This window comes from Theropithecus gelada, chromosome 9 (genome assembly GCF_003255815.1).
Source record: "Theropithecus gelada isolate Dixy chromosome 9, Tgel_1.0, whole genome shotgun sequence".
Classification (NCBI taxonomy): domain Eukaryota; kingdom Metazoa; phylum Chordata; class Mammalia; order Primates; family Cercopithecidae; genus Theropithecus; species Theropithecus gelada.
In genome coordinates, this window is record NC_037677.1 from 70,906,619 (window position 1) to 70,928,530 (window position 21,912).

General features: G+C 38.2%; 1 protein-coding gene across 5 annotated transcripts in view; it reads left to right on the top strand.

Annotated features, from left to right (window-relative positions):
• Positions 1-21,912, top strand: part of JMJD1C (jumonji domain containing 1C) — a 363,296-nt gene that overhangs the window by 335,585 nt on the left and 5,799 nt on the right. For all 5 annotated transcript variants that reach the window (XM_025395496.1, XM_025395493.1, XM_025395497.1 and 2 more), the window contains 11 exons: positions 936-1,025; positions 1,515-1,642; positions 1,821-2,034; positions 3,846-4,060; positions 5,419-5,697; positions 8,829-8,997; positions 9,559-9,649; positions 10,526-10,656; positions 11,686-11,808; positions 17,175-17,314; positions 18,540-18,716. In XM_025395496.1, coding sequence (XP_025251281.1) covers positions 936-1,025; positions 1,515-1,642; positions 1,821-2,034; positions 3,846-4,060; positions 5,419-5,697; positions 8,829-8,997; positions 9,559-9,649; positions 10,526-10,656; positions 11,686-11,808; positions 17,175-17,314; positions 18,540-18,716 — 1,757 coding nt within the window. The remainder of the gene's footprint in view (positions 1-935; positions 1,026-1,514; positions 1,643-1,820; positions 2,035-3,845; positions 4,061-5,418; positions 5,698-8,828; positions 8,998-9,558; positions 9,650-10,525; positions 10,657-11,685; positions 11,809-17,174; positions 17,315-18,539; positions 18,717-21,912) is intronic.

Consider the following 21,912-nt stretch of genomic DNA (forward strand, 5'->3'; position numbering starts at 1 on the left):
GTGTGATCTCGGCTTGTTGCAACCTCCACCTCCCGGGTTCAAGTGATTCTCCTGCCTCAGCCTCCCAAGTAGCTGAGACTATAGGCATGCATCACCACACCTGGCTGATTTTTTATTTTTAGTTGAGATGGCGTTTCACCACGTTGGCTAGGCTGATCTTGAAGTCCTGACCTCAAATGATCCGCGGCCTTGGGCTCCCAGAATGCTGGGTTTACAGGTGTGAACCACTGTGCCTGGCCTAGTTCTCGATTTTTTTTATGCTGAGTTTATTGAGCTTTGTGACACTGAAGCTCTTATAGCTACATCATAAGTAGCTGTGTCACTAAATTTATAGAGAAAGTTCTTGAGATCAAGATATCAAATGCTTTTATTCTTTATGTTATGCCCTATGGTATGCTTAATTGTTTACAACTTCAGGGATGAAAGCTTATTTGAAGTCAGCAATAGCAGTTAATAATAACTGTATGGCACCAGCTTTTTCACATGTCTCATGTTCCTCTACATGTCTTTGAAGCATAAGAGGAAAGTGATTTAACAGTCATCTCAAACTGTGTCAGTCTGATGTACTAGGATCAGGCATAAATTCTGTTTGGCACAAAAAACAGCTAAGAGAAGGAGATTAGCTACAGAAAAGATAGAGGTGACTAATAATAATGACTGGAAAATTTTTAAAAGGCCATCATTATATCCATTTTATATCACTGTTTTTATATAATTCAGGAAATGGTGGAACTGTTTTTCATGACTTGTTTCAGAACCAAACATCTAAAGCATATCATTGACATTTTATTTCATTATTTTTATTTTTTTCTTTTTCTCCTTGGCTGTGACTCTAGACAATGAGACGTTATATATAATCGTTAGGTTCTTTAAACCATCAATTTATAATTGTGAAACCATGAGTGTGATATACTACAAGGTATATTGTCTTACAGATAAAGAACTATATGCTTGGATGAAGTGTGTGAAGGGACAGCCTCATGATCACAAACATTTAATGCCAACCCAAATTATACCTGGTTCTGGTAAGTATACCTTCTTCATGTAATATAACTGCTCTTGGTTGCTGCAGATTAAGGGAGCACTTAAAGGAGTATCTGGAAATATAACAGGGTGGAGACAGAAGATTTAACTAGTTTTGAATTGTCTTGCTCAGTTATTGGAAATCCTCTATGTAATAAAGCTTAGAAGGTAAGTCCAAGCCTCAGTGATGAAGAAAGTTCACCATTAGAAGGAGAAAGCTAGAGTGTAATGAAAAGGCCTATTGGATTTTTAATGAAAGTTTTTTACAATTTTTGAGCATATCTAATTTTTAGTAGCGATAAAAGAGTAAATAACATAAATTTGGTTGAATAATCAAATCTGTAATAGAAGAGAATGGAGAAAAATGGAAGAAATTTAAAGGGCACAAGAAAACCTCCATTATTCCCAATTATAAAATATTGTAAGAAAAAAATTTTACAGCATTAACAACTAGTGGTAATCTTTTTATTAACTACCATTTTATTTTGTAGTTTTGACAGATCTTCTAGATGCCATGCACACTCTTAGAGAAAAATATGGTATTAAATCCCATTGTCATTGTACTAACAAACAGAATTTACAAGTTGGAAATTTTCCTACAATGAATGGTGTATCTCAAGTGAGTAAAACTCTCTGGTTATTCAAATAAAGTCAACTTTGATATTTATTTGAAATTTGATATAGGACTTAGGTATGAATTAATGTTTGCTATATTTCTGTGTAAATTTCTTATATCTGTACTACTAATTGAATAATTGAAGAAAGTGTTTAAAGATATAATTGTTCTACCTTTGTAGGTTTTACAGAATGTTCTGAATCACAGTAATAAAATTTCTCTGTGCATGCCTGAGTCTCAGCAGCAAAATACTCCTCAGAAGTCTGAGAAAAATGGTGGCAGCAGCCCAGAGAGTGATGTAGGCACAGATAACAAGTTAACTCCTCCAGAATCCCAGTCACCACTGCACTGGTTAGCAGATCTTGCAGAGCAAAAAGCCAGAGAGGAAAAAAAAGGTAAACATAATTGATTATCTAGGGATGTGTGAGAAGAGTATAGTATAACTAACCAACCATGTACCATTGTACAATAAAGTACTGTTAATATCAAGGTAAACAATTTACTTTGGTCTTTTGCTTGAATTATGGGTTAGGTTCAATGTAAAACATTTTGTCTTCGCTTATTAGGAACTAGCCTGTTGTTGTTTTTAGGGTGGGTTTTTTTTTTTTGAGACTATCACCCAGACTGGAGTGCAGTGGCAAAATTGTTGCTCACTGCAGCCTTGACCTCTCAGGCCCAGGTGACCCTCCCAGTTCAGCCTCCCAAATAGCTGATAGTAACAGGCGTGTACCACAATGCCTAATTTTCTTTTGGGAGGTGGGGGAGCACAGAGTTTTGCTCTTGTTTCCCAGTCTGGAGTGCAATGGCATAATCTTGGCTCGCTGCAACCTCTGCCTCCCAGGTTTAAGTCATTGTCCTGCCTCAGCCTCCCTAGTAGCTGGGATTACAGGCATGCATCACCACGCCCAACTCATTTTGTATTTTTAGTAGAGACAGGGCTTCACTGTGTTGGCCAGGCTGGTCTCAAACTCCTGAGCTCAGGTAATCCATCTGCCTTGGCCTCCCAAAGTGCTGGGATTACAGGTGTGAACCACCACGACTGGCCAATTTTTTTTTTTTTTTTTTAGTTTTTGTAGACGTGAAGTTTCGCCATGTTGTCCAGACTGTTCTTGAACTCTTGGGCTCAAGCAGTCTACCTCGTCTTCCCAGAGTGCTGGGATTACAGACGTGAGCCACCATACCCAGCCTTAGCCTTCCTTTAACTACATACCAAAGTTAGTTACAGAATTGTTTGTGGATGAGCATATTGATAAAGCCACCAGAGCACTAGATGTGTAACTTACCTATATTTTCTTTTTTGTTTGTTTGTGTTTTTTTTTTTTTTTCTGAGACTGAGTCTCACTCTGTTGTCTGGGCTGGAGTGCAATGGCATGATCTCAGCTCACTGCTACCTCTGACTCCCAGGTTCCAGCGATTCTCGTGCCTCAGCCTCCTGAGTAGCTGGGATTACAGGCACGTGCCACAATGCCTAGCTAATTTTTATATTTTTAGTAGAGACAGGGTTTCAGCATGTTGGCCAGGTTGGTCTTGAACTCCTGACCTCAAGTGATCCGCCTGCCTCAGCCTCCAAAGTGCTGAGATTACAGGTGTGAGCCACCATGCCCGGCCAGCTTACCTGTATTTTCTACCTGTCTTTGCTGTAGTGTTTTTCATTTGTAACAGGTGTAAACATGTCTTAAATATTGAGGTACGCCTTTTTACATTTAGATTATTTGAATCCATTTGGCCAGGCTGGTCTCAAACCTCACTCATCCTCAGGTTTGTGTTTAGGTGAATAAATCACTAATGCTTCCTTCAGTTTTTATCTCCCACTAGAAAATGCTGGGGCCAGTTTTGTCTGTACTTTAGCGCCATGCTTAATAGAATGAAAATTTGTAAGGGCTGGGCACAGTGACTCATGCCTGTAATCCCAGCACTTTGGGAGGCCAAGGTGGGCAGATCATTTGAGGTCAGGAGTTCAAGATCAGCCTGACCAACATGGTGAAACCCCGTCTCTACTAGAAATACAGAAAAATTAGCTGGGCGTTGTGGCGCATGCCTGTAGTCCCAGTTACTCAGGAAGCTGAGACAGGAGAATCACTTGAACCTGGGAGGCAGAGGTTGCAGTGAGCCGAGGTCACGCCACTGCACTCAAACCTGGGTGACAGAGGGAGACTCCGTCTCAAAACAAAAAACGAAACAAAATCTGTGAAATTTTCTATTTCAGAAAACAAAGAACTTACCCTTGAAAAACAAATTAAAGAAGAAAGAGAACAAGACATCTCTGAATCTCCAAATGGCAGAACATCACCTCTTGTGTCCCAGAATAATGAACAAGGCTCAACCTTACGGGATTTGCTGACTACAACAGCTGGAAAGCTACGTGTGGGGTCTACAGATGCTGGCATTGCCTTTGCCCCAGTATATTCAATGGGAGCCCCAGTGAGTGTGATGCCAGATTTTTGGTTTTAATGTGGGCCTTAAACAGAGATGATTTGGAGACTTGGTTTTTGGCTCTGAACTACCCAATATGCAGATGAAATCAAATGTACCAAATTGCTAGGCATGTTTCTATTTGCATTATAACTGTACCTTGAAAGCTGGCATTTTCCATCTTTTTTTCCAAGGTGAAAGGTGGAGGGGAGGCTCTTCGATTCCAGAAGATCCCTAAGATACCCCTTTAGAATTTGGAAACTAGTTGTCTAGTGAAGGGAAAAACCCACATGAAAGTGATTGTTGAATGTTACTTAAAATAATCAGAAGTCAACTTTTGCTTTAATTATTTACCAGGAAAAAAGAAGAGCAATATAATGTATTTTAAAACTATATGGGGGCGCCGAGTGCGGTGGCTCACACCTATAATCCTAGCACTTTGGGAGACTGAGGCAGCTGGATCACGAGGTCAGGAGTTCAAGACCAGCCTGGCCAAGATGGTGAAACTTTGTCTCTACTGAAAATACAAAAGTTAGCCAGGTGTGGTGGCATGTGTCTGTAATCCCAGCTACTTGGGAGGCTGAGGCAGAGAATTGCTTAAACCCGGGAGGCTGAGGAGGTTGCAGTGTGCCAAGATCACGCCACTACACTCCAGCCTGGGTGACAGAGCGAGACTCCATCTCAAAAAAAATAAAAGTATATGGGGGCTGGTTGTGGTGGCTCACGCCTGTAATCCTAGCACTTTGGGAGGCTGAGGTAGGCAGATCACCTGAGGTCAGGGGTTAGGGACCAGCCTGGCCAACAACATGGTGTAACCCCATCTCTACTAAAAATACAGAAATTAGCCAGGCATGGTGGTGCATGCTTGTAATCTCAACTACTTGGGAGTCTGAGGCAGGAAAATCACTTGAACCTGGGAGGTGGAGGTTGTAGTGAGCTGGGGGGGTCAATCATGCCTGTAATCCTAGCACTTTGGGAGGCGGAGTGGGAGGATTGCTTGAGGCCAGGAGTTTGAAACCAGCCTGAGCAACATAGCAAGACCCCCATCTCTATTTCTTATAACATAAAATATTAAAAATATTTTTAAAATGTATATGAGGGATGCCACCTACCTGTATTCTCTGTCCCAGGCCTATAACGATGTAAAAGACAGGAAGGCTGTACTTCCAAGTTCTTCAGACCTGGCAGTTCTCACACAACCGGATTTCTGGTTTGTATTTTGTCAGGAATATAGGAACTCAAATCTAAGTGCATATATTCTGGAGTGTAGGGATATTGTTTAAAAAAATAAGTCTGTGGGAGGAAAATGTATATGATTTCTCTCAAAAACAGGTTTTTTTTGTTTTGTTTTGTTTTTTCCTTAATAGAGTAGCAAAAGTGGACGGACTATGCCTAACATTCTTGATGACATAATTGCTTCAGTTGTTGAAAACAAAATTCCACCAAGTAAAACCTCCAAGATAAATGTAAAACCAGAGCTTAAAGAAGAGCCTGAAGAAAGCATAATATCTGCAGTGGATGAAAATAATAAATTATACAGTGATATACCACATTCTTGGATCTGTGAGAAGCATATTTTATGGCTTAAGGATTATAAGAATAGCAATAATTGGAAGCTTTTCAAAGAATGTTGGAAACAAGGACAGGTGTGTATTTTAGGCTGATTAAGAACACTCTTGGTAGAACCGAAGCTTATTAAATAGAATGGTTCCCTCCTTAGGGATAGAAGTAGAGGGGGGAAATAGTACTTAACACATTTGGGGGACAGTAAGATATGAAAGTACCGAAAAGATTGTCAGAATGCTTATTTCTCAATTCCTGTTTTTTGGCCAGATTTAATATGAGTTAACAGGGAAGCATTGATTATTTTATGTTAGTTTTTCATCTGTCAGAACAGACATGTAATAGCATCTTGAATTTACAAAATGCAGTTCCTTTCTCCTCTTTTTTAGATTGATATTTTAGTCCAGTTAGTAGATCCATGTCTACTATTAAAATGTTAATAATTAACAGCATTTTTCATGAACCTATGTAGGTGTTCTTGTCTGTAATATTTATACATAGAACATTTACTTACAAATTAGTTCATCGAATCTTGAATGACAAACTATATTGTTCTTTCTCCTCTAATATAAATGATTTTCTGTTGGACAAAAGTTTTGATGATGTTTGATATACATTTCAGATGGCAGTTTACTACATTAATGCAAAAATTATGAACAAATTAAGTATTTGTATGACAGTATTATTCTGTTAAATTTATTTCTTGTTTTCTGGAAAATATTTACTTTGTTCATTCAACTGTTACTGAGCATCTAATAAGAGATCCAGTCTCTGTCATAGGCAGTAAGAATATAAAAATGAGTAAGCTATGTAAAAATGAGTAAGAACCATTTTAATGCAATGCTTCTTGGTCTTTTTAGGTAACTAATCCCTTTCGAAATCTGATGAAAGCGAATCTTTCACCCCAAAAAAAGAAATGCACACTTGCGCGTTGCATATACACAAGATTTAGCACGTCTTTTTTGCCTTGCTCTCCTTGAAACTCTGATGACATTACTGGGCTGAAATTTTATTTAATTTGTGTGGGCTTTTGAGGTAGAAAAGAGTCACACAAATAATTGTTTTCATAATTATGTTAAGTGTTTTAAGAACTTTGTTCAAGGTGCTATGAGAACCCAGAAAAGGAAATGTCAAAGCTAGGATACTAGTTCAAAAAGGTAGTCTAAATTGATTCCTTAGAGGTTAAGTGAAGTTTTTTGCTAGATGGACAAGAGGCTGGACATACACAAGAACAGGTGTTCAGGGAACTCTCTGAGTAGGTGTGATTATCTGCAACATAGATGATGGTTCATGGGGGAGAGTGGTGTAAGGAGATGGCTAGAGGAATGATGAAATGCCCTTATATATCATACTAAAGAGTTTTAACATTATACTGTAGGTGCTAGTTTTAATTGTGGAATCTGTATAATCAAATTGACATTTTATAGTAACTGACAGCAAGACAGATTAGAAGTTGAGTTAGAAGAGAATAATACCATTGGCAAGGAGTCTAATCAGAAAGCTTTACAGGCCTGGTGCTGTGGCTCATGCCTATAATCCCAACTTTTTGGGAGGCCAAGGCAGGAAGATTGATTGCCGCAGCCCAGGAGTTGGAGAGCAGCCTGGGCAACATAGTGAGACCCATTTTCTACCGAAAAATTTTAATTAGCCAGACGTGGTGGTTAACACCTGTAGTCCCAGCTATTTTGGGAGGCTGAGGCAGTAAGATTGCTTTAGCCCAGTAAGTCCAGGCTGCGGTGAGCCATGATCGCGTGCACTGTACTCCAGCCTGGGCAACAAAGTGAAACCCTGTCTCCCAAAAAAATAAGATCATGGTGATAGCCTAAGAATTCTGCTTTGAATTATTTTGATATACTAATTAGCTTAACCCTTATCTTGTTTTAAAAATTTACTTTCAGCAAGCTGCTGATTACCATAATAGCAGGAATATTATTGGATAGGTACTAGGCACTAGGAATTAATGCATGAATTGCCAGCAAGTTAACTAATACCTGGACCTCTTTTTATCTTTTTTTTTTTTTTTTTTTTTTTGAGACAGAGTTCTTGCTCTGTCACCCAGGCTGGAGCACAGTGGCGCGGTCTCTGCTCACTGCAAGCTCTGCCTCCCGGGTTCACGCCATTCTCCTGCCTCAGCCTCCTGAGTAGCTGGGACTACAGGCGCCTGCCACCTCGCCCGGCTAATTTTTTTGTATTTTTAGTAGAGGGGGGTTTCACTGTGTTAACCAGAATGGTCTCAATCTCCTGACCTCGCGATCTACCCACCTCAGCCTCCCAAAGTGCTGGGATTACAGGCGTGAGCCACCACGCCTGGCCGGACCTCTTTTTAAAGTTGTATATATTATTGGCTCATTGAAAAAATGTTTAATGGAACATTCATCCATGTAATAAACCAGAATTTAGGATTTTTTTCTTTTTTAAGATGTCTTTTGTATTCTAAAAAAAAAAAAAATCTAGCTAGAGATTATTCTGCTTTTGTGGTTCCTAAATTTTAATTATCTTAACTATCTTATTATTTAATTATCTTAATTAGTTTAAGAATACTAATAATCACTTAGATTTTTTGTTTGTTTCTGGAGACAGGGTTTTGCTGTGTCGCTTAGGCAGGACACAAACTCGGGCTCAAGCAATCCTCCCACCTCAGCCTTGGGAACTGGGACTACAAGAATGCATTGCCACACCCAGCCTAGTAAATATCATTTTTCAGAAACTTTTAAGTCATAGCTTACTGTGTTCTCTGTATTCCAGAATTCTGCTTCATTAGAATACAGGAATTTGTTTAAAACCTGAGAATAATATATCAGATGTTCTTAGATATGTTTTTATATATCATTTATTGTTGTTTTAGAAGCTGCAAATCTTCCATTACTGGTTTCTGCATTATTAGAAAGCTGTTAGGGAATTTGGGTGGAGAGGACATGTACCCCCCGCCACCAAGTGTAAGAAAGCTTTGAGGGGATTTGAATTTATATAATTTCAAAGGAGACACTCACTCTCAGAGAATCACTCATTAGGCTTGAAATTTAATAGTTTCAGCTACTGAACAGGCTGAGGTGGAAGGATTGCTTGAGCCCAAAGGGTTACAGTCAGGTGTGATGAGGCCGCTGCTTTCCAACCTGGATAGGAGAGCAAGACTCTGTCTCAAAAAAAAAACAAAAACAAAAAACAAAGTCTATGTATCTTTTAACTGTTATTTATTTATCTATTTATTTATAAGCCTGCAGTGGTTTCTGGTGTGCATAAGAAAATGAACATTAGCCTATGGAAGGCGGAATCAATTAGTCTTGATTTTGGAGACCACCAAGCTGATCTCCTGAACTGCAAAGATAGCATCATTTCAAATGCCAATGTTAAGGAATTCTGGGATGGTTTTGAAGAAGTTTCAAGTATGTTCGTTTTTATTTTACTATTTTCTCCATCATACTCCTTCAAAATGATAAATTCCAAATGTAACTTAACAGATTTTAAGTCTTTGAAACATCTGTTTTACCTTGTTGTCTAATAAAAAGAAACAAGTAATTGGAAACAAAATACTGGGTCCCAATCCCTGTCTCTACCACTAATTTCCTTTGACCTTAAAGATGCCGTTTATACTGTTTTACTTACGGAGAAATGTTTGACAGTTCCATAAGCTTGTGAAAATTGAATTATTTATGTAAAACTCTTTGAAAATTAAAAGTGTAAATGTAAGATTGTAATGTTACCAAGATTTTTAAAAACAATTTTTGAGATATTACAAGTGGGTAATTTAATGAATTCTATTTATGTAAAAAAGGAATAAAGGTTTTAATACTACATAAGTACATAAGTCAATAAGCAAGCATTCATTAAGTATGTAATGTGCAACAATCAAATCATTCATTCATTTACATTTGTTTCTCTCCAAATGTTAATAAAGATAAAAAGGCAGAAATTACCCTTTTAGTAATTAACTGCATTCTTTATAGAACGGCAGAAAAACAAAAGTGGAGAAACAGTTGTTTTAAAATTGAAAGATTGGCCTTCAGGAGAAGACTTCAAGACTATGATGCCAGCAAGGTTTGAAACTTTTCATTTTGACTCGACTTTTTGAGATCAAGCTGAGACTATCCCCAGAGATAGAATAAGTAACTGTAAATGTGACCTGTAGACTTTTTCTTCCTCAATTAAAAATAAATAACTTGAGGCTGAGTGTCATATAGTGGCTCACACCTATAATCCTACCTCTTTGGGAGGCCAAGGCGAGGGGATCGCTTGAGTCCAAGACTTGGAGACCAGTCTGGCCAATATGACAAAACCCCATCTCTACGAAAAAATACAAAAATTAGCCAAGCATGGTGGCAGGCATCTGTAGTCCCAGCTACTCGCGAGGCTTAAGTGAGAGGATCACTTGAGCCGCGGGGGTGGGGGCTGCAGTGAGCTGAGATCATGCCACTGAACTCCAGCCTGGGTGACAGAGTGAGACCCTGTCTGATTGATTGATTGATTGATTGATAGCAAAACTGAGTTGGTAGCCTCAGCATTTGATTGATTGATTGATTGATTGATAGCAAAACTGAGTTGGTAGCCTCAGCAGTGGGGAAGTCTTTATGTTAGGGCAGTGAAGGAAGAATGTTCATGTTAAAGAGGCTGGGCGCAGTGGCTCACGCCTGTAATCCCAACACTTTGGGAGGCCAAGGCGGGCAACAAGAGTGAAACTCTGTCTCAAAAAAAAAAAAAAAAACACAGCACCCTGTTTAGGACCTCCCTTCTATTACAGCTTTTAATGGTTAGAGAGGCAGAATTGCTATTTTAGTCAGTATCACTTGAGTCAAGGAAGATTGTTACCTGTCTTATGGAAAGGTAGTCTGGTGTTTTGAACAACTTGAAAATTATGTATGTGAAAAGACTTATCAATGCAGATCTTTATAAGAAGGCAATGTTGTTATTCTTCAGATACGAAGATCTTTTAAAAAGTCTGCCATTGCCGGAATATTGTAATCCAGAAGGAAAATTCAATTTGGCCTCTCATTTGCCAGGATTTTTTGTACGTCCTGATCTAGGACCCAGGTTGTGCAGTGCTTATGGTAGGTATATATTCACATTTCTCCTATGTAGGAATTATATTGGATTTTTAAAAATTTTTGTTCAGGCCAGGCACAGTGGCTCACGCCTGTAATCCCAGCACTTTGGGAGGCTAAGGCAGGTGAATCACGAGGTCGGGAGATCGAGACCATCCTGGTCAACATGGTGAAACCCTGTCTCTACTAAAAATACAAAAATTAACCAGGCATGGTGGCGTGTGCCTATGGTCCCAGCTACTCAGGAGGCTGAGGCAGGAGAATTGTTTGAACCTAGGAGGCATGAAGGTTCAAGTGAGCTGAGATTGCGCTACTGCACTCCGGCCCGGGCGACAGAGCAAGACTCCATCTCAAAAAAAAAAAAAATTTCTGTTCAAGGATGGGCGTGGTGTCTCATGCCTATAAATCCCAGCACTTTGGGAGGTCAAGGTGGGTGGATCATGAGGTCAAGAGAATGAGACCACCCTGGCCAACATGGTGAAACTCCATCTCTACTAAAAATAGAAAAATTAGCTGGGTGTGGTGGCGTGCATCTGTAGTCCCAGCTACTCGGGAGGCTGAGGCAGGAGAATTGCTTGAACTTGGGAGGCGGAGGTTGCAGTGAGTCGAGATCGTGCCACTGCACTGCACTCCAGCCTGGCAATAGAGTGAGACTCCTTCTCAAAAAAAGAATTTCTGTTCGTACAAATTGTCTAATGATTTTTAGTTTTTACTAAATCTGTTCTTTTAATCCATCCTTTTTTCTATTAAGCAACATTTTAGGAATTAACAGCCAAAATATAGTTAAGTACCTGCTAATTGATTTTTTGTTAATTTGGTTTTTAACCATAGTACATTTTATTATAATAGAAATGTAATTATTGAAATAATAGGGTGTTTTATAGATTGTGGCTTTTGGAACAGGTTTTTGTAATAAGGAAACTAAAATTCAAATTATAGTTAAATTATGCAGATAGAGCTAATTTGGAGGGATATCTGATTATACTATTATATATATAAAGTATTTTGTCAAGTAAAATTTTGTTTTATACACAGGTGTAGTTGCTGCTAAAGATCATGATATAGGAACAACAAATCTCCATATTGAAGTTTCTGATGTTGTAAATATTCTAGTCTATGTTGGCATAGCAAAAGGAAATGGCATTCTCTCAAAAGCAGGTAACTTAAAGAATAAGTAGTCTTTGAAATAACAGTTGAATAATCACATTCACTAGTATCGTCCAGAATATCAGCTTCTGAGTTAACAGTGAAGATTTCAAAAAGAATTGCAATGGATGTAGGGGCATTTTAGCCCTTACTACTTGAAGATTGAATAATTTTCCTTTTTTTTTTTAATCTAAGTGAAATTTTAATTTTAAAAGTGAATATTTTAACTTCTTTTCTATCATTAAGTATTGTGTTGATGAAAATACACTGTTAAGCTCACTTGTAAACATACATTGAGGACGGGCGCAGTGTCTCATGCCTGTAATCCCAGTACTTTGGGAGGCCGAGGTGGGTGAATCACCAGAGGTCAGGAGTTCGAGACCAGCCTGACCAACATGCTGAAACCCCGTCTCTACTAAAAATACAAAATTAGCTGGGCATGGTGGTGCATGCCTGTAATCTCAGCTGCTCGGGATGCTGAGGCAGGAGAATCGCTTGAACCCAGGAGGCGGAGGTGGCTGTGAGCTGAGATCGTGCTATTGTACTCCAGCCTGGGCAACAAGAGCAAAACATCTCCAAAAAAAAACAAAAAACAAACCAACAAGAAAACATTTATTGAAGCATAGAAACTAAGTCCTAGGGTTCTAAAGATGATTAAAATATGGTTTGTGGCTCATTCTTTTTCCCCTCCAGTAAAAAGAGGAAGAAGGGGGTTTTTAAGTGGAAGTAACCTCTTTCTATCCAGTACATAGGTTTTCATTTCTGTCCCCTGAATTTCTTTTTGAAATCATGCTCTGTCAGTTATTCCCTTCTTTATAAAGACATAGATACAATCTTAGGCCCTTAACATTTTCTTCTTCATTGGCTTTTTCTCTGTACAATAAAAGCAAAGTCTAATTATTTTTTCTTTCTCGAAAGAAAGCCTCCTTTAAACCTTTCCATCCTATTGCTTCTACCTCATAAGAAATATTTTACCATCTCTGTCACTTTCCTTTTACATTTCAGTTCATTGCAGTCTTATCCCATACTGGTCTGAAATTACTATTGCTACTGCTGTCACTCACACATATTTGGATAATTCAGTGTATCTTTCTGGTTCATTTATTACTAACCCTTGTCTATAATAAATGGCACCGTTAATCACAACCTCTTTGAATATAGTCTTCTGCTTCTGTGATGCCACTTCTGATTCTGACACCTTATGGAGTTGGAGACTTCTTTGGGGTTTCAGATGTTCTCTACCTTTTCTACTTCACATGCACTTTCTGTGAAATTCTGTGGATGACATCCAGCTATCTGGATCCCAGAATGGATCTATAGCTTAATGGCTAGGTGCTGGGGACATAGGATTCATTATAGTATTCACTCTACTTTTGTATACATTTTGACAATTTTATAATACACAACCTAAAATACATCAAAACTGTAGAAACTCATTTTTACATTATGCTACTCAGCTTTTTAACTGACACTATTGACTATAATAGGTTACCACTCCCATCCCCCAGAGATTTGAGAGTCAGTGGGTACATTTGAGTTATAGTCTGAGCGCTGCCACAGAAATGTGACCTGTGGTTCAGATTATTTATCCTTTCTAATCCTGTGATGCCATGGAGTTATATCCTTTGTATCTCATTATAGTTTGTTCAGATCTTGCCCTGTAGCACTTAGAAATTACAATATAGAAGTTAACCTGCTTTCCTCCATTACTATTCATTCATGTCCTTAAAAGCTAGAACTTTCTTCCTCATCTTGATTTATGCATATCCCCCAGTGTCTGTTTCTAGCATATTTCTTTTGAGAAAATTTCAGGAGAATGTCAACATTTTAAATAATCTTTGGCTCTCTTTCTTTATCTAAAAAGTTTTTGTCACTTTTTATAGGTGGTCACAAACAACGTTTTAGGGTTATAATAATGTTTCAAACACATTGAAAAATACTTAAAAGATCATGCTTTTTTCCTCCATCTGTCATGTGTCTCTTACCTCCATGTCTTCCTGGCAAACTCCTGTGTTCATTCTTTCAAATGTAACTCAGATTATCATTCACCCTAGAAGTCTTCATTAAAGAAAGTAAACTTACTCTACTCTAGCCAGTCGTTCTCTTTCTTATGATGCCGCCCCCGCCTCATGTACTTTTAATTTGCAGAGCAATAAAATTTAAAGGAAGAAAGTCAGAAAACCAATTCAGAGTTTCCAGCTTTTAATTTTGTTAAGAAAACAGATTTTAAAAACATCAACTGTCATTTTTTAAAGAGAACATTTTAAACTCTCTCTACAAGAAAAATACACCAAGCGCAGTGGCTCATGCCTGTAATCCCAGCACTTTGGGAGGCCAAGGCGGGTGAATCACTTGAGGTCAGGAGTTTGAGACCAGCTAGCCAACATGGTGAAACCCAGTCTCTACTAAAAATACAAAAATTAGCTGGGCGTGGTGGTGTATGCCTGTAATCCTAGTTACTTGGGAGGCTGAGGCAGGAGAATTGCTTGAACCTGGGAGGTGAAAGTGGCAGTGAGCCAAGATCGTGCCATTCCACTCCAGCCTGGATGACACAGCAAAACTCCATCTCAAAAAAAACAAAAAAGAGAAAGAAATCAGAGTAAAGGATGATTTTTTTATGATCAACTTTTTACATTGCCCGTAATTTTTTTTTTTTTTTTTAACACCACGACTGGGAAAAAACTTGGTCACAGATAACACTGGAGGACTTAACCTCTCTCTGTACCCTTTGTACTGATACGATTGCACTTACCACAATGTGATGTTTATTTGTCTAGATTTATTAGGACCCTCTTTAACTCCATGAGCTCTTGAATGGATCTTTCTTAATTGTAATCCCCAACTTCCTAGGACAGTGCCTGGCACATAGTAAACACTTACTAAATGTTTCAATTAAGAAGTGCTTGCAGCTGGCCAGGTGCAGTGGCTCACACCTGTAATCCCAGCACTTTGGGAGGCCGAGGTGGGTGGATCACCTGAGGTCAGGAGTTCAAGACCAGCCTGACCAACATATAGTGAAACCCCATCTGTAGTAAAAAAATACAAAAATTATCTGGGCATGGTGGAGCATTCCTGTAGTCCCAGCTACTTGGGAAGCTGAGGCAGGAGAATCGCTTGAAGCCAGGAGGCGGAGGTTGCAGTGAGCTGAGATCGTGCCACTGCGCCCCAGCACTCCAGCCTGGGGGACAGAGTGAGATTCTGTCTCAAAAAAAAAAAAAAAAAAATGCTTGTAGCTAAGTTTGAATGTAAAAAAGACATTACTGTCACAAAAATTAGGAAACATCTGATGTATACTTTGTAGCAGGTAACAGCTTTCTTTAAAAAGTTTTATGCAAGTGATAACGTGGTTTTGACTGAGTTGTTTTGCTCAAGATAGTGGCTTCTAGTTCCATCCATGTTGCTGCAAAAGACATGATTTTTCTTTTTCTTTTTTCTTTTTTAAAGACAGGGTCTCCTTGCTCTGTGCCCAGGCTGGAGTACAGTGGCACAGTCTCAGCTCACTGCAGCTTCAACCTCCTGGACTCAAAAGATCCTCCCACCTCAGCCACCAGAGTAGCTGGGACTACAGGCAGGTGCCACCATGCCTGGCTAATTTTTTTATTTTTTTGTAAAGACGGGTTTTACTGTGTTGCTCAGGCTGGTCTCAGACTCCTGGACTCAAGTGATCCACTCACCTCGACCTCCCAAAATGCTGGAGTTACAAATGTGAGCCACCTACCCAGCAATGATTTCATTTTTATGGCTAAATAGTATACCACTGTGTATATACATCACATTTTCTTTCTTTCTTTCTTTCTTTCTTTCTTTCTTTCTTTCTTTCTTTTTTTGAGATGGAGTTTTGCTCTTGTTGCCCAGGCTGGAGTGCAGTGGCATGATCTTGGCTCAGTGCAACCTCCACCTCCCGGGTTCAAGCGATTCTCCTTCCTCAGCCTCACGAGTAGCTGGGATTACAGGCATGCGCCACCACACCCAGCTAATTTTGTATTTTTAGTAGAGATAGGGTTTCTTCATGTTGGTCAGGCTAGTCTCGAACTCCTGACCTCAGGTGATCCACCTGCCTCAGCCTCCCAAAGTGCTGGGATTACAGGTGTGAGCTACCACGCCCGGCCACACATTTTCTTTATCCAGTCATCCGTGGATGGACACTTAGGTTGATTCCTTATCCTGATAGACATTGGAGACTCAGAGGAGGGTGGTTAAGAGGGGTGGGTGATGAGAAATTACTTAGTAGATACAATGTACATTACTCAGGTGATGATAACTAAAAACCAAGACATCACCACTAGGCAATATATCCATGTAACAGAATTGCAGTTGTAGCCCTTAAATTTATACAAAATTTTTAAAAAGAACATTTATTTAAATGTTCACTGTCATGAACTCAGTTTTTTAAAAAGGACCTTCCTGTGATCCTACACTTAGAGACAACCAGTTACTGTTTCTGTTTATATACTTCTGAAGTTTTTTCTGTACATACATATATGTGTAGGGATTTTAGTTTGTCAACATTTTAGAAGGATGGCTTGATTTTCCTCAAAACCACAACTTTATTCATGAAACATTTCCATTTGATTATAGATTAACCATTATCAAATATGAGAGCCCCTCAAAATTAATCGGAATACATTTTGCTCTGCCATTCATTAGTAATGGTAATGAGTAAAACCTTTCACCTCATGGAACCCTTTTACTCAGGTATAAAATAGAGGTTATCCCTTATTCTTAAGTAGGCATAGGGGCCAACTAATAGTGACCATAAAAGACCTTTGTAAGTTAGGAAATGCTATGAGTACAAGTCATTGTTAGGACCACCCCTTCGGACAGGGAAGGAAGGTGGTTAAATTTTACATAGTAGCTCTTAGGTTTTCTGTCTCCTGCTTTTTGGTTCACAGAAAACAAACTGGGAAAATCACTATTGCTTTGTACCCACTTACCTATTCTTGTAGTCCTAAAAGTTATGAACATATAACTGTGTTTGACTCCTTTTTAAGAGTACTGATCTGGCCAGGCACAGTGTCTCATGCCTGTAATCCTAGCACTTTGGGAGGCCGAAGCGGGTGGGTTGCCTGAGCTCAGGAATTCAAGACCAGCTGGGCAACACGGGGAAACCCTGCCTCTACTAAAATACAAAACATTAGTCGGGTGTGACGGCGTGCACCTGTAGTCCCAGCTACGTGAGAGGCTGAGGCAAGAGAATTGCTTGAACCTAGGAAGCGGAAGCTGCAGTGAGCCAAGATCACTGCACTCCAGCCTGGGTGAACAAAAAGAAAAGTACTGATCCTAGTCAGGCACTCTGCTGCTCTGACAAATCAACTTGAGGAGACTTGGCTTTCTAGTAGTCTCTGCCAACAGTTTGAAAATATGTTCCTTTGTTTCAGGAATTCTCAAGAAATTTGAGGAGGAAGATTTGGATGACATTTTAAGGAAAAGATTGAAGGACTCAAGTGAAATACCTGGTGCTCTGTGGCATATTTATGCTGGGAAAGATGTTGACAAAATAAGGGAATTTCTTCAAAAGGTATAAGTTAGTTTGCAAATAATATCTCTTCCGCTCGAGCAAGGACTTATTCATTGTTAGCGTACCTTCACTTGGCATTCAGCAATATAAGATCATTACATAATTTTTACTTCAAAGTAGATGGGGTTTTTTGTTGACAGTCAAAGCCCTCTTTCTCTTGTTCCTGTTTGAAAGCCTGTTTCATTTGGGGGGTTTTGAATGATTTGTTCCCAGTTGGTAGTGTTCCTCCATTCCCTGTTAATAAAAGACTAATCTGTTGATGAGCCAGATATTAGTTGGGTGGCGAAAAGTAGCTATCCGGAGTTGCAGGATGTAAAAACAAATATTTCATGGAAACATCTAAAGAAGATAGGATCTTTATTTTCTTTGAATCTGATAGATATTTTTGGCTGCTGACCTAGGGAATGATTCTACTCTATCACATCTGATACTATGATACTTACTGAATAGATTCAAATTTTGAGTAATCATACTTTGCCTGTAGTTGTCATATACTCTGAAAGAAATGTATGTATCAACCTGAAGTAATAGGTTCAAACCCTTTGCTCAGGTACTTTTTAAACTTCGTAATTATGGAGATTTCCTTTAAGAAATCTTCAGTGCTGATACATCATCTTTCTGAAAGGATATAAGTTCTGTCTGTGATCAATGTGAAGTAAAAGAGTTATAGCCTTATTTGTACCATCTTATCCCTGAATCCCTACCTGTATTTTAATCTGAAGTATGATCATTTGTGTCTTCTAAAGCAGATTTTTTAACGGATGAAAAAGTCCCTTGAAATTGATTTTTCAAGCACTAGAAGGTTAGCCATGTAAAGGTATTTATACTTACCTTAAAAAAGGATCAATAAATGTTTATGAAATCCACACATATGAATGGTTTGGCTTTTGGTAAAAAAAAAACAACTACCCTGTTCCTCATCTATGTGCTATACTTTTGAAACAATTGTAAGGAAGGAAACCAGATAGATGGAAACTTCATAGTGGAAGGAGGCAGGAAGTAGTACTAACTATTAACAGCATTTCAGTGTTGCTGTATTGTTTTATATTCTTTGGCTTTCCAAATTATTGCAGAATGTTATTTTTTAACTGAAGAAGCTCATTCAGTTGTTCCATTGATTCTGAGAACAAAAGACTTGTTATTACAAATAAAATTGAAATTTAACTGAACAGGATTTACCATTTCCTTACTTAAATTGGGGTGTCTATTTTAATTCATATTTCAGATTTCAAAAGAACAAGGCCTTGAAGTTCTACCAGAACATGATCCAATACGTGATCAAAGTTGGTATGTGAATAAAAAGCTCCGTCAAAGGCTGCTTGAAGAATATGGAGTCAGAACCTGTACTCTTATTCAGTTCCTTGGTGATGCTATTGTTTTGCCAGCAGGAGCACTTCATCAGGTATATACAAACTTATTTCTAGTATATCTTTTACTGACTGAAAGAACTAGTTTTGGAAAAAAAAAATTGCTCTTAGTATAGATATAAATAGAAGACACAAATAAGAGAATTACCTGCACCAGTCTGCCTTTATTAAAATGACATCCCAGTACTTGCAGAAATCTGACATAATTACCTTAAGATTTTAAATTGTTTTAACATGAGCCAGATTTCTATTTGTATACTGTCTCTGATTTAATAGATTGAAATCTGATTTTTAAGCCCTCCTAGTGACATATATACCTCTGAATAGTGAGTCTTAAAAGCATGGGGGGACACAGTATACAGATTTTTTATCAGGCTTTAAGCGTACCTCCTGCCTCTCTTCAGCATGATAGCATAGCAGGGGCCTGTCTAAAGAAAGATGGTATGTAATTTATGTAACTTAAGCCACAAAATATAAAAACTAAAATAAATACCTAATTTAAAATACCTAATTTTTCCAACACCAGGAAAAATGGCATAGAATAGATGGGGTGGTTATGGAGGATGGGATTAAAAGTACACAGTGGATTCCTATAGGTGGAATGGGGCTACTACCGCCCAGGTTAGCCCTTATATTAACAAGGTGTACCAGGGAAACCAGAAAAAACTCAAAAAACTGCTTTTCCTCAAGAGTTGGTTCTCCACCTTTTCCACTGCTAAGTAATTGAGATGTAGCTGATGTATATTAGTTTACCAAGGAAATTTTCTCACATTTTATATAAGTATAGTCATTGACTGTTTAGCATTTATGACACTATTCCATACAAATACTACTTAGCTTTTAGGATGTGTCAGATTCAGGGTCAGATTTATCATTATTAGATCTCAAATGGTATTTATGATACAGTAGTAAAAAACAAATGTCATAATAAATGTACCTTTTTCTCTATGATAACTTCCTGGAAAAAAAATGTATTTACGTTAAGTGGTTATATTTTCCCATGGACTTATGATTATTTCGGAGATGTCATATTATTTACGATTCATGTTTAACCTGTACACCCTATACACCATTTCTTTGACTGCTAGCCTCTTAGCAGAAAACAGCTAATCTGTATTCAAATGTAAATGCCCTCAAAAGAAGAGCCTATTTAAGAGACTAGTATTATAAATCTTTTGGTACATAGGAATAATCCTTTGATAATACGAAGTAGATTCCCTTGAAGATCTTTATTCACATATTCAGTTTATCCAGTGTCAGTTTTTATAAAGTTAACCTAGGTAGTCATTTTTATAAATTGAGACATAATTTGCATATAGTAAAATTTACCTTATTTAATGTATAATTCTCTGAGTTTCAACAAATGCATAGTTAGGTAACAACATAATCAAAATATAGAACAATTCCATCACTCCGAAAAAATTCCCTCTTGCACTTTTTTTTTTTTTTTTTTTGAGACAGAGTCTTGCTCTTGTTGCTCAGGCTGGAGTGCAGTGGTGCGATCTTGGCTCACTGCAACTTCTGCTTTCCGGGTTCAAGCAATTCTCCTGCCTCAGCCTCCTGAGTAGCTGCGATTACAGGCATGCACCACCACACCTGGCTAATTTTGTATTTTTAGTAGAGATGGGGTTTTTCCTTGTTGGTCAGGCTGGTCTCAAACTCCAGACCTCAGGTGATCTGCTTGCCTCAGCCTCCCAAAGTGCTGGGATTGCAGGCGTGAGCCACCATGCCCGGCCTCCTCTTGCACTTTTATAGTCAACCTCTTCCCACCCAAAGTTCCTGCAACTAACTTGCTTTTTTGTCCCTATAGTTCTTCTTTTATGAGTATGCCATACATTTGGAATCACACAGTATGTACCATTTAAGTCTGGCTTTTCTTAATGTATTTGAGATTCATCCCTATTGTTGTGTTTATCAGTTGATTCTTTTTTATTGCTGGGTAGTTGTATGAATATTTTTTTCATTTTTTAAATCTGTACATTCACTGGCTGAAGTACATTTGGGTTGTTTCCACTTTGGGGCAATCCATAGATAAAGCTATCATAAACATTCATATACATGGTTTTATGTGAACATAGATTTTTATTTCTATTAAGTAAATACTGAATGGTGGGATTGCCTGGTGATACTATAATGTATGATTAAATTTAAGAAACTGCCAGACTGTTCTCTAAATCGGTTGTTCCATTTTCATTTCCCAGTGCAGGGTTATGTGAGTTTCATATCCTCTGCTTCCTCGCTAGTGCTTGTTACTGTCAGTTTTGTTTTTAGACCATTCTAATAAGTGTACAGTGGTGTCTCATGGTGGTTTTACTTTGCACTTTCTTAATGACTAAACATTGGGCATCATATCTTGATTTGCCATCTGTATATCTACTTTGGTTAAATATGTACTCAAATATTTTGTCTATTTAGCTGCTTTTTTTCTGAGTTTTGAGTGTTTCTTGCCAATTTCTGATAAGTCTTTTATCTGATAATGTATTTTACAAATACATTTTCCTTTCCTGTAGCTTCTCTTTTCAGAGAGCATTTTTTTTCATTTTTCCATTTTTTTAAAGGATAGTATCTTGCTTTGTTGCCCAGATTAGAGTGCAGTGGCACAGTCATAGCTCACTGTAATCCCAAACTCCTGGGTTCAAGTGATCCCTCCACCACAACCTCCCGAGTAGGTGGTACTGTAGATGTACACCACCATGCCCAGCTGATTTTTAAAATTTTTTACGGAGATGGGGTCTTGCTATGTTGCTCAGGCTGGTCTCGAACTCCTAGGCTCAGGCAATCCTCCTGCCTTGGCTTCCCAAAGTTTTGGGATTATAGGCATGAGCCAGCCCACCTGGCTGGTTTTTTCATTTTGATGAGGTCCAGTTGATCAATTTCTCTTTTATGGATGATATTTTCATAGTATCTACAAAATTGTTGCTTAGCCCAAGATCACTAAGATTTTCTCCTCATTTTCTTCTAGAACCATTATAGTTTGAGGTCTTACATTTGGGTATGAAATTTAGTTCATCTTTGTATGTAGTGTATAGTATGGATCGAGGTTCAATTTTTTGCATATGGGCATTTGGCTGTTACAGTACTATTTGTTGAAAATACTACTTTTTAATGTTTTTCTTTTGAAAATATAATACATAAATAGAAAAATTCAAAAGTATAAAAAGTTCACAGTGAAAATTCAGTATCTCACATTTTCCCCCAGTTCCTTTTATCCAGATGCAATCATTGTTACCC